Raw genomic sequence first — 15,644 nt, forward strand, 5'->3', positions numbered from 1 at the left:
CTCTCCTTGTTTGGTTGACTTTGCTGAATGCCACTGGGTGAAACAAAAGGAGTCAAACTTCATGTAGGGATAGTCACCAGGTTTTCTTTAATGAGGGGGTGTGTGGGTGTGTGCGTGCGCACACACGCGCGCGTGCGTGCGCACACACAAGACTGCGTGCTTTATTGGGAAAGGAACCAGCATGTCATGTGGCTATGTTAGTTAGACAGGTCTGCATGAAAAGAAAACCACTGCTGCTAATATTGCTGTGAATGCTCCTGCTGCTGTTAGGTAATGAGATGTAGCTCTGTTTAAATTTCCCTGTTTCAGTTAAAAATTGGCAGCAAGTTGAACAGCAGCCAGTGTTTTCCCTGCACTCACTGCTTGCCATCATCCTTCTCAACAAAAAGACTAATGTGCAGATAAAATACAAAAATGTCACGCAGATTCTTCTCTTGTTCAGAAAAGGAGCTTCCAGAGACTCAGGACAAAACAAACCTGAGAACCTGAGTATAACGATATGTGTATCAGTAAGTCAGGGAATGCACGAAAGTGCATGTTTCCTTATTTAATGATTAAGAATGGAATCAGGCACTTGCCATTTCCAGCAGAGTCCCAAGAGGCTGTGCTTGCTCATTAGCTAGCCCTGTGGTTTGAGCAAAGTATGGGAGGAACAGGGGAAATCACTTGCTCACAGCATGACCCTGAACAAATCATTTGCCCTCCCAGCACCTCAGTCCAGCAGGCTGAGATGAGAAGGGACCTGCCTCAGGACCAGATGACAGCCATGCAGAGTGCAGTTCGCTTTGGTCAGTACTATGAGAACCCACAAATGCTGCCGCTGCCGCTGCTTCCGTGAAAGAAATGCAGATCGGTATCTCTCTTGCATTTGCATCTTATCAGACAGAGTGAATAGTGATTTTTTTCTTTATTAAAAAAAACATATAAACAATGCTTCCTGCTGTTGCATATGAAGCTGGCTGAATTCTAGAGAAAGTAGTTGCACTGTAAATTACATGTTGGGAAATAATACACACAATCCAAAAGTTACTAGTTCAGAAAAGGAACAAATGCAAAACATTCTCATTTCCAAACTGTTTAATCTGAATACTTTGATCCAGGGCACTTTCTGTCCTTTGATATTCTGAGATGGCACAGAACAGCACCTCCCATCAGGAGCTTTGGTCACAACTAAGCCAATCATTCCCAAGTATTCTGGGGGAAAAAGGCTGAGACCCAGTGATCAGGACCCTGGACAGCATTTGCCCTGAAGAATCAGTTGCAAAGACCCCCTGTTGGCTGCAGGCTCAGGGTGGGCAGTTATCTTGAAACTTCTTGTCCAGCAAGAAGGAAGGGATGACTTGTTTTTGTTAATTTGGCCACTGCTAAATACAGATGTACATTTTTCCTAACCCAGCAAGGAGTGTGATTGTAAATAAGGAAATGGCACAAGAGAAAAGACTTAATCCTTCCCCAGAGGCCTTACTCAGGTGATCCCAGCACCACTGCTTTCTGGAAAAGTGCAAACAGACAGGAAAAACTATTTCCCACATCTCCATTATCATGTCCAGTTTATCCTAAGATGCCATAGTTTACATTAAAAAAGTGATATAAAAGGTTAACATGTATGGCCCATGTTGCTGTGCTGTGTAAGTCTCCATTTTATGTCCACTTTCAAACAAGCTATCACATTATTCACCAGTGTAATTCAGAAGATAGTTACTAAGAAACGCAAAGTATTATTTCTCATCAGTACACCCAGACAACAAATAGACAATACTGAATAAGGCCGCATGTTGAAACACAAAGTTCTCAGAAAAGAGCCCTCCCCCTCTCTTGGGCAAGTCTCCAAGAAAGGGTGCCTGCAATGACCTCGTCCGCTCCCTAGAGCAGCAGCAGAATCATCATCTTGCAGTTCCAGACTCCATCTGAACCTTTTGTTCTCAGGACAAAGGGAGGGGCAATCACCGTGTTCCATCAGGTCTTCGTCTCCTAGACTTATACTATGGAGCAGACAAAACAGTCGCTGGACCTCAAAAGCAAACCAAATGGGTGAACATGTGAGAAGCAGAGGTAAGAAATGGGTGAACATGTGAGAAAAGGCACCCCCTCTTCATTCCAGTACTGTTTTCAGGATAGCAATGGCATATTCAGCTAGATTCTCAGATGCTCAGAGTGAAATGTTTTCCAGTGGGTTTCAAATTTTACGCATGCCAAATCTGGAGCCTGAACCCCCCCCCCCCTTTTCATAGCCAACCATCATAATAATATGGTCTAAGCCACTGAGACATGATTTTCTTTTCCGGATGTAAGTTTATTATCCTCCCATCCATCCAAGTTCCGAGCAGTGCATCACATTCCAGTGCTATGCCAAGTATTAGCACTGACATGCACGGTTTATGGGATGAAGAGCACTGCATTTAGTGACAATGTTACATTGAGGGGCATATCCACCCAGTATCTCTGGCCATGGAGGGCTCAGCTTCATGAGTCGGGGGCAACAATCCCATTAGGGCATGCGCACGCACACACATACGTACAAAGCCTATCCGCAAGGACTAGACTTTGCTTAGCAATACACCACATCTAAACACCAGGACATGGTGCTGCCTATTGCTAGTGGAGTCAGTGAGGATAAATACAATCCATTTTTTTACTATCTTTGCAACCCGTTTGCTGGTGCATTAATGGCTTGATCCCTCTGACAGGTTTTTCAAAAGGCACACACGGAAACATGAATGCAAGCAGCGCACAATTAAGGCCAAGCATGCTGCCTCCGCCTTGCCTTTCCCAATGACTTCTTCTATTTGATTTCTCAACTTCAGTGTTCCATTCTGTGAATTCTAAGTAGCTGATTTCTCAATCTTGTGAAAGAAGAGAGTAGGCTGGGTATAGAAGTAGAAGAAAAGGTAATAGAATAAGAATTGTTCGGAGAAGAGGGAAAAGTAATGGCTGTCTGGAACAATGGAGGAGTTTTGGCAAAGGTTAAAGGCAATTTGTCTGAGGCTTTGCAGTTTCCTGCTTTTAAGGTGCAGAATACTAACAGAAAGGAGTATCTAAGTTGGCAATGGAAATACACGTCTGCTATTTAAAATAGCATTCCATCCTATTTCTTTGTAATTTCTTCTTGGATTTTACGTATTATTTTCTGGACAGGAAACATGTAAAACACCAAGGACATAACTTCATTTCACGAGGCTTATTACCGGAAGTGTGTTAGCAAGTCATTACCACCCAGGATCACTTAAATGACTGCACCCATTCTCCCTTGCTGCTCCTTATGTCGGCCAGTAATATGCAATGCCTCCCTCTCAAATCCTAGCTTGAAGCAACCAATTCAATGAAGCCATTGACTCAACAAATTTGTCTGCATCCTGCATCCTTTGTGGAAAGAGAGCCAGTGTGGTGTAGTGGTTAAGAGCATGGGACTGGGACTCAGAGGATCTGGGTTCGAGTCCCCACTCGGCCATGGAGCCAACTGTGGGTGACTTTGGGCCAGTCACAGTCTCTCAGCCCAACCTACCTCACAGGGTTGTTGTTGTGGGGATAAGATGGAGGAGGAGAGATAATGTAAGCTGCCTTGAGCCCTTTGTAGGAAAAAGGCAGGATATAAATCAAAAAAATAAAAAAATAAAATAAATAATAATAAAGTAGCTGAAATGGGACAAGTGCAAAGTCTTCTTGCTATGCTTGTGTCTTTCTTTCACTCTACTCCCATTGCCTCTTTCTCTCTTGATATTTAGACCAGGGCTGCGCAACTTTTTGGTGCCATTTCAGCAACTCTTGTGGACATCATCGTATAATGGCTTCCATGGGAGGCATAGCTAATCAAGAAAAGTAAGCAGCCCAAAAGGCAGAGGTGGAGATGAAATCCAATAGATGAGGTTAACTGCTGTGAATGTTGCAATGCTACCAGAAACCTAGCTAGCAGATGGCAATCTCTTCTCCCTTCTTCCACCAGTCAACTCAACTCATTCTCCCATTTTTCTTTCTCTCTGAATCACCCCCATAGATGTTATCTCCTCTCCCCACTACTCCTCCCCAGACCCATCATGTATCCCAGAAGCATTCATGAGAAAGGAAGATAGCAGCAGCTGGAATTGTCCCATTGTTTTTGGAGCAATCCCAGCTTCCAGGAAAAAGAACAAAGAAAAATGTTTATTATTGTTATTTTGAGTGGGAAGAGTAGGGTAGCTTGGCAGCCACCAAGAAAGGTGTCTGGAGGCACATTAGTACCTGTGAACACCAAGTGGTCTATTCTTGATTTAGACTTTTAAGCTCCTTGGGGCAGGAACTTGTCTCTTTTAGGTCTGCACTACTTAATCCAGTGTTGCATGCAGTGATGGTCGCTTAGGAATAAATATTAATCACTGTTAATTGAAACAACAATAAGACATAGAGAGCTACTGCGAGTGGCAAAGCAGGTGTATTTTATGTTACCACAGTAGTATAGGAGCCTCTTACTCAGTGGTTGGGACAGTGACACCACATTGGTAGAACTACCAGTATGTAACTTCCCACACCACCTTGACTTTTCTTGATCAACAGTTTGACTCCAAGCTGAATTCTCCTTCATCCTTGACTGACTAAAAATAAGCCTGATGGTGGGGAGATCAGTAGGTGGGGAGGGGGCAATCACACCCCCTTAACATCTCCTAATTCTCATCTGTATATTCCTCCTCTATCCCTTGGTTACATTAACAATTAATATTAACAGATATGTTTGGCCATGTCACGTTGAAGATATTCATCTGCCTTTCATCTAAAAGGACCAAACTGTATGGAGAGGAATCTACCAAGTTTTCAGCAGCTGTGTGCAGCCCCCACCAACCAGATGTAGCCTTCAATAGCAGCTATACCACTCACACCCCAAGGATGTTTAAATGAAGGTAGGAAAAAAGTTGTGAACTTTTAAGAAAAAGTACCCCTTGCTTTCCATCCTCCTGCTGCCTTTCCTGTATCAATTATCCGCTGCAAGTGGAAACCCCAGATCTGCCTCTAGACTCAGGTTCTAGCATTGTTTTGCAATTTCTGTTCAGAAGGTGATGTTCATGACAAATTTACATGCAACTCCACAATGGAATAGAGCAACACAAACACATATTAAAATACATTTTCTTTTAATTAGAAGTTACATTCAGCAGTAATGGGTATCTTTACTTATAAAGGCACAGAGACTTTCTTCTCTAAGGCTTTAAATATTCCTTGTCTTCTCTGTCCATCAGTTTTTGAGGGGTTATTGCAGACTGTGCTGTATCTAACAACGATGCTCATGCAAATATAAACATAAAAACAAGGATTCCCCCTACCCACATGTTGCACTCCACAAACGTACAGGTGTAATTTTAGTTATGAAGTTGCAAGGATCTAAAACTTTCATCATGATCTTAAGTTTCACAGACACTCAGCGTGGTTCCAGCACACCTGGAACCATCCTACTCAATGAAATATTAGGGAAGTTCTGTCTGAGCATTGACTTGCCTAGGGAAAGCTTATTCTGACATTGCAATGAATACAAGCACCCGTTCCTTTGCAGAGTTTCATGTTTACAGTGAAGCCCAATTCTACACAGGAGTTGGTGGATCAGAGCAGTTACCTTTCCACATATCCTCATGAATAATTGCCCATGGATGCTTGTTGCCTCAGAATGGATAAGGCATTTGAATGAAGCCTTCGTGTGTCCTGAACATCTGGGTCAGGTGAAATTGTAAAAATTGTGCATTTAAAAAGTGCTGACTATTTACAATCTATGGTTGGATGCTGAGGGTCTGGCTTGGAAGCTATAAATAGGCAAATGACATCGTGGCAAACACTAACTGGCAGCTGTGATTGAGATCTTTTTGCACAGCAGCCCTCAAATAGATGCATCTTAATCTAGCATGGGCAAGAAGGCTTCTGGTGGGTATCCTCAGCCCAATTAAAGAGTTGATCATTTCTTTGAGAACAAGAATTGGATCCCTTCACTCCCCTTTCTCCCAGCTCAGCACACCTTGCATCTGGGCTCCATCTTTGCTTTGCTAGATCAAAGCAGAGGTTTTTTGGCCAAGGTAAAGGAAGGTTATAGGGGTATGATCATAATAATAGTGTTTCAAATTACATCTGTAAAAGTACAGCAATCAACAGAGCAGGTAAGTAGAATTTAAAGTTTGTGACTCCCACAGAAAACTTTATTCACAATAGAGCTTTAGTAACAAAAGACTCCTAAGTTAGCTACCCTCTCCCAAGTAAAATGAAAACCTTTATAGCTATTCTGTAAAAGTTCCAGTTTTTTTTAGCAGATCATCATGACAATAAGTGCAAAAGAAAAGGCTAAACTGTGAGCTGTGTCTGGCCTTGTTAAACAATATGAAGAGTCTTCAGAACTGTAAAGTGAGATTCTGATTAAGCAATTGTATCCTCAGCATGCAAAATAAAGTGCCAGGGCAGCACTGTGTAATCTTGCTCCAGATTTTTTTTTTAAATTGCTTTATATCTCTGTGTTTTGACATACTAGCATGTAGGACAAGGTGACACAGAAGGAAGCTAGGAAGAGACTATGATTATACACTCATGCAAGTCACTCATGACTCTAGTGGTAATGAGGCCAGAGGCAGGCATCCATTTTCCTAGATCTGTCAACAAAAATTCACACAGATGCAACAGCTGGCAAACTTTCAACATTTCACTTCGGCTTTTAGAATAATGGAACTTTTTCAACGTTTGCTTCAAAACTTTAATTTTGTGGACTGCTTTGAGAAGCATATGCACTTTAGTAGGTTTGGGACCATCATCTGCTCTGCCCCAGACTGGTAGGTGGGAATAATTCCCCATCATCACTTAGCATCATTCTTTTGGGGTACCCTTTCCAACTTATAAAGGGTATGCTGCTGGGAACTGAAACTATGAAGCCAATGCTTGAAATAACAGGAAAGATTTTTTTCCCATGCTAAAATAGAAAAACTTGGGCACCTCCAACATCCCTCCTCCAACATTCAATTCCCTTTGCCTTTGCATATTAATCCAAAATCTGAAGGGGCCATTTATGTCCAACTTTTGCAAAAGACTGAAACAAATCTAGTCCCATTATTTGGCCATTTGTTACTAAAAATACTCAATTGCAGATGGATCATGCTCCTAAATCTCAAGCCTCTGTGACAAACTTGAATGAAATAACAAAGATTAGCTCATTCAAATCTAGTTTTACCCCTTCCTCCACCTAACCACCACTACTTTCAAGTTTATCTGTATTTGGAAATGTTAAATAAAACTGAAATTGGAAGAATCCAATTTATATATTTGATGTATAAATTATAGTCTAGAGGGATCTGCCTGAGAAGCCTTTCTGTCACCATTTACATTTTAAATGCCTCCCTTGATTGCTAGTTTGCCCTTCCCCAAAGACCCCCTCACACGTTATGGGAGGACGTGGCACATACCCTTCTGTATTCTCACACTCAGGAATGGCAGCACATTTTCCCCCATCACACACACTCATGAAACATGCTGAAGGAAGTTCAATGTGCTTTGGCTTCAGATGACTGCGGTGCACGTGAGGCGGAAAATGAGGTAAAACTTGCTCATATGGGTTGGACTGGAAGCACACAAATTGTCCCTCTTGTCTTATGGCCTTTTATCTCAGCACTTTTTACTCTGCTTGGCAAAGACTCTTCAAAGACTCAGGCAAGAATTTTTGCAAGCCTTCCTGACAGTGACCCTTTGAACGTGGGATCTTATATTGGCAAATCATACAGATTACAATACACTACTATTCATTCCCTACCAGATTATGAGCTGTTTCTTCCCCATAACTGGTATGTGAATGAAACCCTTTCCACCCTTATTATAATTCTCATTCTGACAAGGACAAGAATGGACTCTATAAAATGGATTTCTTTCTGTGTAACTGCTTTATCAGTGGACCTCTCATATGCCCAGAGAGAAATGTACAGGGGGAATCCTGAAAGGGAGACAGAACACAGCAGCTAAACTTCAGTTCCAGGCATTTAGGCTGCATTTGAATATAGGCACTTGCAGTCTATTTCTGATCTTCCACTGAACCCATTTGACCTTTCTTCATAGTCTGAACCTGATGGAGGATTCAGAAGAGTCTATGACAGAAACACCTGTGATTTAATAAGGCATTGAAGAATCAGCTACCACCTCAAGTCTTTGTATATGGCTCTACAGATAGCCTCATTGATCAATCCAATATACGATAATGCTAGCAGGATCAGGCCTTGAGGCTGCTTCAGCTGGCTACAAAACTCAAACCACAGAAGACAGGGGATTCAAACATCCAAATACTGCTCCTGCATTTGCTACATGGGTGTGCTTGAGGGGCAGAACAATCTACCCTGGCAATAAGCCACAGTAGGGCTGATTTGTTGTTTCGTAAAATACTCACAATGAACCCAATAAACAATGGGGGCCATTGCAGGTACTTTGCTCCCTTGTCCCTTCCTAGTTGTGTCCTGGGAGGCTGAGAGGAGGAGCACTTTCCGGTGGCTGTCAGAGAGCACCCCTCCCTGCCCTTGGGACAAACAGTCCATGCCTTGAGGCACAACAGGGTCAATTCCTAGTCTCGGCTGGGACATGCAGGGCAGCCCAGTGCACACTGCCCAGCAAAGGGTGAAAGCTGAACTCATGCCACCTCCAGGCGGAAGCCCTGTTTGCAGTAAAGGAGTGAAGAAGAACAAAATAAATCTTTGCTTGAAGCCAGTGGAAGGATGGGGGGCGGGGCAGGAGGCAAGAATGCAGTGCTGCCTTGAACCCAGGACAACACTGCCAAGTGGATCACCACTTCCCACAGGACATCTTCTCTGGACAGGAGCTGGGGTCCTAATTTGCTCCATGCTGGTAGGGCAGCACCTGTGAGTGGACCCCCAGGGTCAGCTGGAGAGGTCTATTCCTGGCCCGCTGGCAAAGATGCCTGCTCCTTCCTGCTGAGGGGCACAGCATCCAAGTAGCTTGCCAGCTGATGGGACTCAACAAGGTTGGGGCTCAACAGGTTTTGATGACATAACAAGCCACCATGGGTGACCACAGCTCTACAAAGCTACTGTCCCCAGTGATGTCCACAGCCTGATGGATGACAAGATGGGTAACAATGAAATAATCCATTCCTGTATCAGTCAAAATTCAATGCACCCAAGAATCTTACATGAGAGACATATCCCAAAGAAACTGAGCAACGAGGGGCAGATCACTTCTCTGTGTGGTATATGGACAGTAATAATATAATTACAATTCTTCCAGACAGTCATCTCAAAGCTGTTTAGACACCAAAATTAATCTCAAATATTAGTTGCAAAAGATCTAATTTTCTCCTCAATCCTCTCCTTGAAATGTGTTTTTAAAACCCAGTTAAAGACCACTATTAGATGAAATCTCCACACGCAGCCACATTAATAGAGAACACAAAAATCCAAAGTAAAGAAATCACTTCCAGTTAATGTTGTAAGTGGTTATGTGCATAAATTTCAAGTTCTTCCAGCTGCAGACCCAATGTGCTCTATTTTATAAATAAGAAATTGCACAGCTGACAGCTAAAATTCTCTTAGCAATAGAAATCCTTTTCGCAACCCCTCTTAAAAAAAAAACCTTTTTCTAGGATGCTTTTGTTCATCTTCCAATGCAAATTAACTTGCTGTAACATTATTGCTTTCTCCAATGACATATTTACGGTAATTAAAAAAAAAGAGCAAATGCCAAGCAAACATGACAAATGGTGCTGGCCAGCAAATGTGACAACAAAGACCTTCTACAGATTCTGAATGAGGCTGTTGCATTCTGTGTTAATCAACTATTCCTTCTGTCCCTTGGTTGCTCCATTAGTTTTACAAGGATTCTTACAATAGCATTCGAATAGCAGAGCCAAATTTGGTCTCGTCTTTGCATCTGCTGGCCGTCCCAAAGAAGCCAATTGAATTACAAGGAAGTGTAGACTGAGGACACTTTTCTTTTCCTTGAGAAGAGATGCTGAAGTGCCCCCACCCCCATTATTTGTAACTTTGAGCATGTGGCCCCTTTCAACCACGACGACGCAGTTACAAATTGTTCCCAGAGCTAAACCACAACATCTTTGCACTCGCTTGTTTGCAACTTCGTAACAATAGATGCTGTTCAGCACTCCCGATCTCGGCTTTTTTATTCTGTAATCAAGTGAGAACACTGATGAAAGGCTAGTCACGGCTTTCCCCCCACGGTATCAGTGTGGTGGCATGTGATGGTTCACATGGGGCGCGTTTGATCCAAGAAAGCCCAGCCTCTGCTTGTTTTTCCTTTGTTCTGTCATCTAAAGGTGGAGAGGGAGACAAAGACAAGATGAGCTACAAACATTACACAGTGGCATCCTTTATTTTACAGTTTGTTCTTTTGTTTATTTTTGCAAGTTACAAAATTGAAAAAAAGCTAGCAGTATTATTCTGGTACTGAAAAGCTAAAGAGAAAAAGTTTCCATACACGAGAGTCATTTTGCTTAAAATTTATGAAGTTTTGGGAAGGTAAGTATCAGAGCATTAATTTAAGGTTCTTTCTCCTCTCTTACAGCAATTCCCTGCACAAAGATTGTGTGTATGTGTTTGTGTATTTACACGTTCTTGCATACCTGTATTTTGGATTTTATTTTCCTTTCTCAGTTTTAGGGCTCCAGAGCCAAAACATAATTTGAAAACTGGGGACACAAGCTTCAGCTGGTTTTTACTCCAGTAAATTATCCAACTAAGGGTACACTCTTATACATGTTTAGATAGAAAAACATCCACCAGGGGCATGCAGGAAGTTGTCAGTCTTTTTTTAGTCTAAACATTCATATGATGGCACCATAATGGGGCAATTCTAGATATGTCTTCGTACATGTACACACCATTGAATTCAGTGATACTTACTTCCACGTATGCATTTTACAGGTTTGCCTATACACTTACTTGGGAGTAAGCCCCACTGGGGAGATGTGTGAATCAACATGGATAGGATCACACCATTGATAAATTGATGAGGCTAACTATAACAGATTAATATAAATTTTAATTTGTGCAGTTAAGAGTTAAGAACATGCTTGTATATTCTTTGAGGCTAATTTACTTCTGAAGTGGAACTGCAATCGAAATGAAAAAGAAAAAACTAATAGCTTACCCTTTTAACCGTGAATGGTAGTTATAAAAAATTAAATTGATAGCTTGATCATTTGAACCTATGGTTTGTTCAATATTTCAAAAGGAAAATGAATACTTAGGTAACTAATTAGGGCATATTTCAGTTTGCAGAACATGGCAACCCAACATACAAATACTCTACTCAGTGTGGGTTGCTTATAAAACAACCCATGATGGCCACAACAGATACCTTGGGTCATGATGGGCTTTTTCTTTGATTTATATCCTTCCTTTTTCCTACAAAGTGCTCAAGGCAGCTTACATCATCTCTCCTCCTCCATCTTATCCCCACAACAACAACCCTGTGAGGTAGGTTGGGCTGAGATGTTGTGACTGGCCCAAAGTCACCCAGTTGGCTCCATGGCTGAGCGGGGACTAGAACCCAGGTCTTCAGAGTCCCAGTCCCATGCTCTTAACCACTACACCACACTGGGTTGTCTTCCCCTCCTTTTTCTTCAATCCTTCCATAAGTATTCCAGGGGACTTGGTAGCAAGACCCATCTTGTCTCCTCTCCCCTCTGTGCCCTAGTTCCCTTTTGCACTCACCAGGGCTGCTTCATTCCTGAGTTAGTTTTTCATATTCTCTGAGTTGGCAGACAATGACAACCCTCTTTAAAGCACATTGAAAGGTGGTATACTATTCTTTAAAACACTGTGCCCCAAATGTGTGCTTATTGTGAGCTGTCCAGAGACAAAAGTGATGGACGGGCCAGAACTATCATTCATTCATTCATTCATTCATTCATTCATTCATTCATTCATTCATACATACATACATACATGTTTTTTGTAATTCTTTAAAACAAAATTTTGTTGGGTTTGCTTGCTCAGGTGTATGGGTTCAAAACCGGATGTCTCTGGGTGGTGTCCTGTCATAATGCAGGAGGCACCATCTACAGAATGGCTCCAAAGAGACTGCAAATAGGGTTACTTTTTATTTGTACTGTGCAGTCTTATTTGTACTGTGCAGTGGATGCCGTATGAGGCGAGACTGAGGGAACTGGGTCTCTTCAGCCTGGAGAAGAGGAGACTCAGAGGGGATATGTTGGCGACATACAGGTATGTGAGGGGATGTCACATGAAGATGGGTAGAGACCTGTTCTCCCCTGCAGAGGAAGGCAGGACGCGCTCCAACGGAGCAAAGCTCAGGGAACCCAGGTTTCGTTTGGATGCCAGGAAGCACTTCCTGACAGTCAGGACCCCGAGGGTGTGGAATGGGCTTCCACGAGAGGTCGTTGAGGCCCCATCGGTGCGGGTGTTCAAGGATAGGCTGGACGTCCACATGGTGGGCATGTCGTGAGCGGAGCCGGCTGGTGCCGGAGGTCAGACTAGATGGCCCGGGAGAACCCTTCTGACTCGCTCTGTTTCTATGTTTTTGTGTCTCATGAGAGCTGTCAAAAAGTGAGCTATCAAGGAAAAGCAAAGCTATGAATAATCTTTGCTTATAAGAAAGGGTAGTCAGCACATTACTCCCTTAACAAAAAGAGTTTTTCTTCTGGCTGGACCCCACTTTTCCTGAATTTTTTCCACCCTTTCCTAAAACTTGGAAAGTTGGAAAATTGCAAGCTACTGCTTTATGGGAGCGGTGATTTCCTTTGAAATGGAGCTTCTGACAAGGCTGTCCAGCATTTTTGACAGGGATGCACAGGTATGTATATGCATCTGTCTCTGTCAAAAGAACCATACCTGGCCCTGTCAAAATTAAAAGGAAGCCTGTACTCTGAAAGTTGTCAAAGTTTTGTGCTTCTGTAAATGGGGTAGTTCACATGTTTCACTGTAAGTGGTTTCCAGTGATATCCCACTTAAGGTCTGATGAGGTCCGCATCTCCAAAACTTGAACAATGTCAGAGCATCATTCTCCTAGATCATTCCTTGGCTTGCATAATTAGATAAATCAACCACAATGTTCCAACAGTTCTAATACAGACTCATTGTACTATCTATCCTCTATCTACCCATCCATCCATTCTTGCATTAGCTTGATGCATTTTTGTGACTATGCAATAAGACTTAACAGTGATAACATCCCATACTCATATTTTGCTGAGTAAAAATGAAAGAAAAAAAATAATGAACCTGTTCTTTAAGCTCAGCTAACTGACTGGAGAGTTGCTTGACCAGGCTCATGGTGGACTCCAATCTCTCTTGTAGAGTTCTGATTTCATTCTGCTCATTGTCGCCCTCATTACTGACCAGGGACATGGCTCTCATCCGAGGAAACCAATCCAAATTCTTTTCCTGCATATGGAAATAGGAGAACATTAGCCGAGGCTTAAATTTATCATAAGATGGAAGCTTTCTAAAGATCCTATATAAAGAGAATCAATGGGATTCTTCCTAGAATGTGTTTCACACTCTCCCAAGCAAAGAGAAGTTCCAAGAGGATACTTCTAAAGAATCAGCTTCCTTTGAGGATGGAATACTGGTGACCTGCAGTGCTTTTTGCAATTTATTTATTTACAAACACACATGTGAAGCTGTGGTTTGTGGAGGAAACAGGCAGTGCTAGTTTCTCAAGCACTATTCGGTCTCCAAAAGCAACACTGCTTCTCACTGGCCTGCTGCAACACTCAGGCTGGATTTTATTTCACTGGCTGCATCCCAAACAGTGAAAGTATTTCTTTCAATTCTCACCTTGGCAGATAGATGTGATCGACATTTCTATTTCTAGGGGCATCAGCTGCTGTCAGGCTCAAACAACGTATTATAGAGATAGACTTGTACCAGTGATCCACATCTTTGGTTAATATTTATTTGAAAACTATGGTCTGCCCTTACATTCACATCTTCCTGCCCCTGGATCCTTTACTAGCTGTCAATTGTATGTGTGGTACTTTTTTTACTTGTTTGCTTTTTTTTCAACCTCTATTTTTATTTGAAACATTTATATCTTACCTCTGTGCCTGAAATTAATACACAATAAACATATTTTTTAAAGGTAGCTGTGATTTTTTAAAGGCGGGAGGGCAGCTTCCTTGATCATAGGGGATTTGTAGAGAATAGGTCTGGGGGGATAGATAATAGAATGATGGGCTGTAAAGCAAAAATCAGCAAATAGAAAGAGACCCAGATCAACTGTAATTGCAATTCTTGGGTTGTTAACCCAGGAATTGCAGTGGTTGAATGTGAGCACATGCATGGCCTCCCGCATGGTCATTCCGCTTTCAGTCAACCATCCAGAAATTGCCATTCCATTGAACTGCATCATAGTATTAAACATTTTCTCTCCCTGCCTCTGCTTCCCCTCAGCAAATTCTCCAGCATACTCACACATGCATGTTCCCATCACAAATATGGGTTTAGGAGACTCAGCTTGCAGGGCTGAGTTTTAGATCTTTCTTTACCTCCAGAGAATCATGCAGTACAAGTCATGTTTAGTTTGCATATCTGGAAACAATCAAGTTTGTAGCCAATGTTTCCTTGTTAAACCACCTTTCCCCTTACCACTCACCTTCCCTAGTGTGACCTAAGAGTTAATGACATTGTATTATTAATTACTGGAGTCTGTTGTTTTCTCTACCTCAGTGGCATCCTTTTCATACTGACTTGTCTGCCAAGAAACTGTGTCATGTGCCAAGGGATCTGAGTCCACTGAAGGACGCATTCATAATTGCCTAGCACATCCTAAGATTTCACCCTCTAACACACAACCAAGAGTCCCCTTTGGCTTTGCACTGGAAGTGAAGGCAGATACTGGCTTGCTAGCTGTCCTTCAGGACAACTTCTTTGCCATCCCTTCTCACTGAGGTAACCTGCCCTGCCAACCTGCCACAAGGTTCTCGTGCTCCATAAAAGTTTCCAGGAACATCGTTTGGAAAAAAATGACTTTGGGCACAGACCTATGCACGTTTAGTCAGACAAAAGGCATTCAGCTCCCAACCTGGTGGGGGAATCCTGAAAGTTGTAGGACTTTCTTTTGTCTGCACATGACCAGGATTGTTCTCTTACTCTAATATGAATGTGTTGAAGTCCACCTCTATTGGCAACAGATATTAGCTCCACCTTTAAAAAGTTTCCCAGCTGTAATTAACTCCGCTATAATCTCTAGGCTGTGGTGATAAAACAATAACATCTGCTCCAGACAAGAAAAAATGTCCACCCTTTTTTAACACAGATGTTGCTGATGCAAAACAATAAATTAGAGCCAGTATATGGATACTGAACCTGTTAATGCCAACCGGAAATTTACTGTAGCAAGAGAAAGATTTAAGGGACATTAAATGTTTGGCATACTAATGTGAATTTGTCTTTAGTATCTTGGCAGCAAAAAGCAGATGTCCTTAAAATTGGAGGTACAGAATCCATTTAAATTTCACCTTGACTTTCATAGAGAGAAAAACCTCTTTGCACATCAAACAAAAAGGCTCTCTAAATGGCCAGCCACCATCAAGTGCTTTTGGGCCTGCTACTAAATGACTGGGTTTAGACAGCACAATAACCACAACACTGAGTGGTGGTTGTTGACCGAGACTTGTTGAAACAAGGGGGAGCATGTTGTTGAACCCAGCTCCGGTAACAAGCCATTGCCTGTGA

General features: G+C 42.3%; 1 protein-coding gene across 1 annotated transcript in view; it reads right to left on the reverse strand.

The window, feature by feature from the left end:
- Positions 1–5,082: 5,082 nt before the first annotated feature.
- Positions 5,083–15,644, reverse strand: part of LOC123019936 (inositol 1,4,5-trisphosphate receptor type 2-like) — a 31,898-nt gene continuing 21,336 nt past the window's right edge. The window contains exons 6-7 of the mRNA XM_044423133.1: positions 13,188–13,349; positions 5,083–10,252 (exon numbers count right to left, since the gene is read on the reverse strand). Coding sequence (XP_044279068.1) covers positions 10,166–10,252; positions 13,188–13,349 — 249 coding nt within the window. The 3' untranslated portion in view covers positions 5,083–10,165. The remainder of the gene's footprint in view (positions 10,253–13,187; positions 13,350–15,644) is intronic.

Source organism: Varanus komodoensis, unplaced genomic scaffold (genome assembly GCF_004798865.1).
Source record: "Varanus komodoensis strain SLA01 unplaced genomic scaffold, ASM479886v1 scaffold13_3, whole genome shotgun sequence".
NCBI lineage: Eukaryota > Metazoa > Chordata > Lepidosauria > Squamata > Varanidae > Varanus > Varanus komodoensis.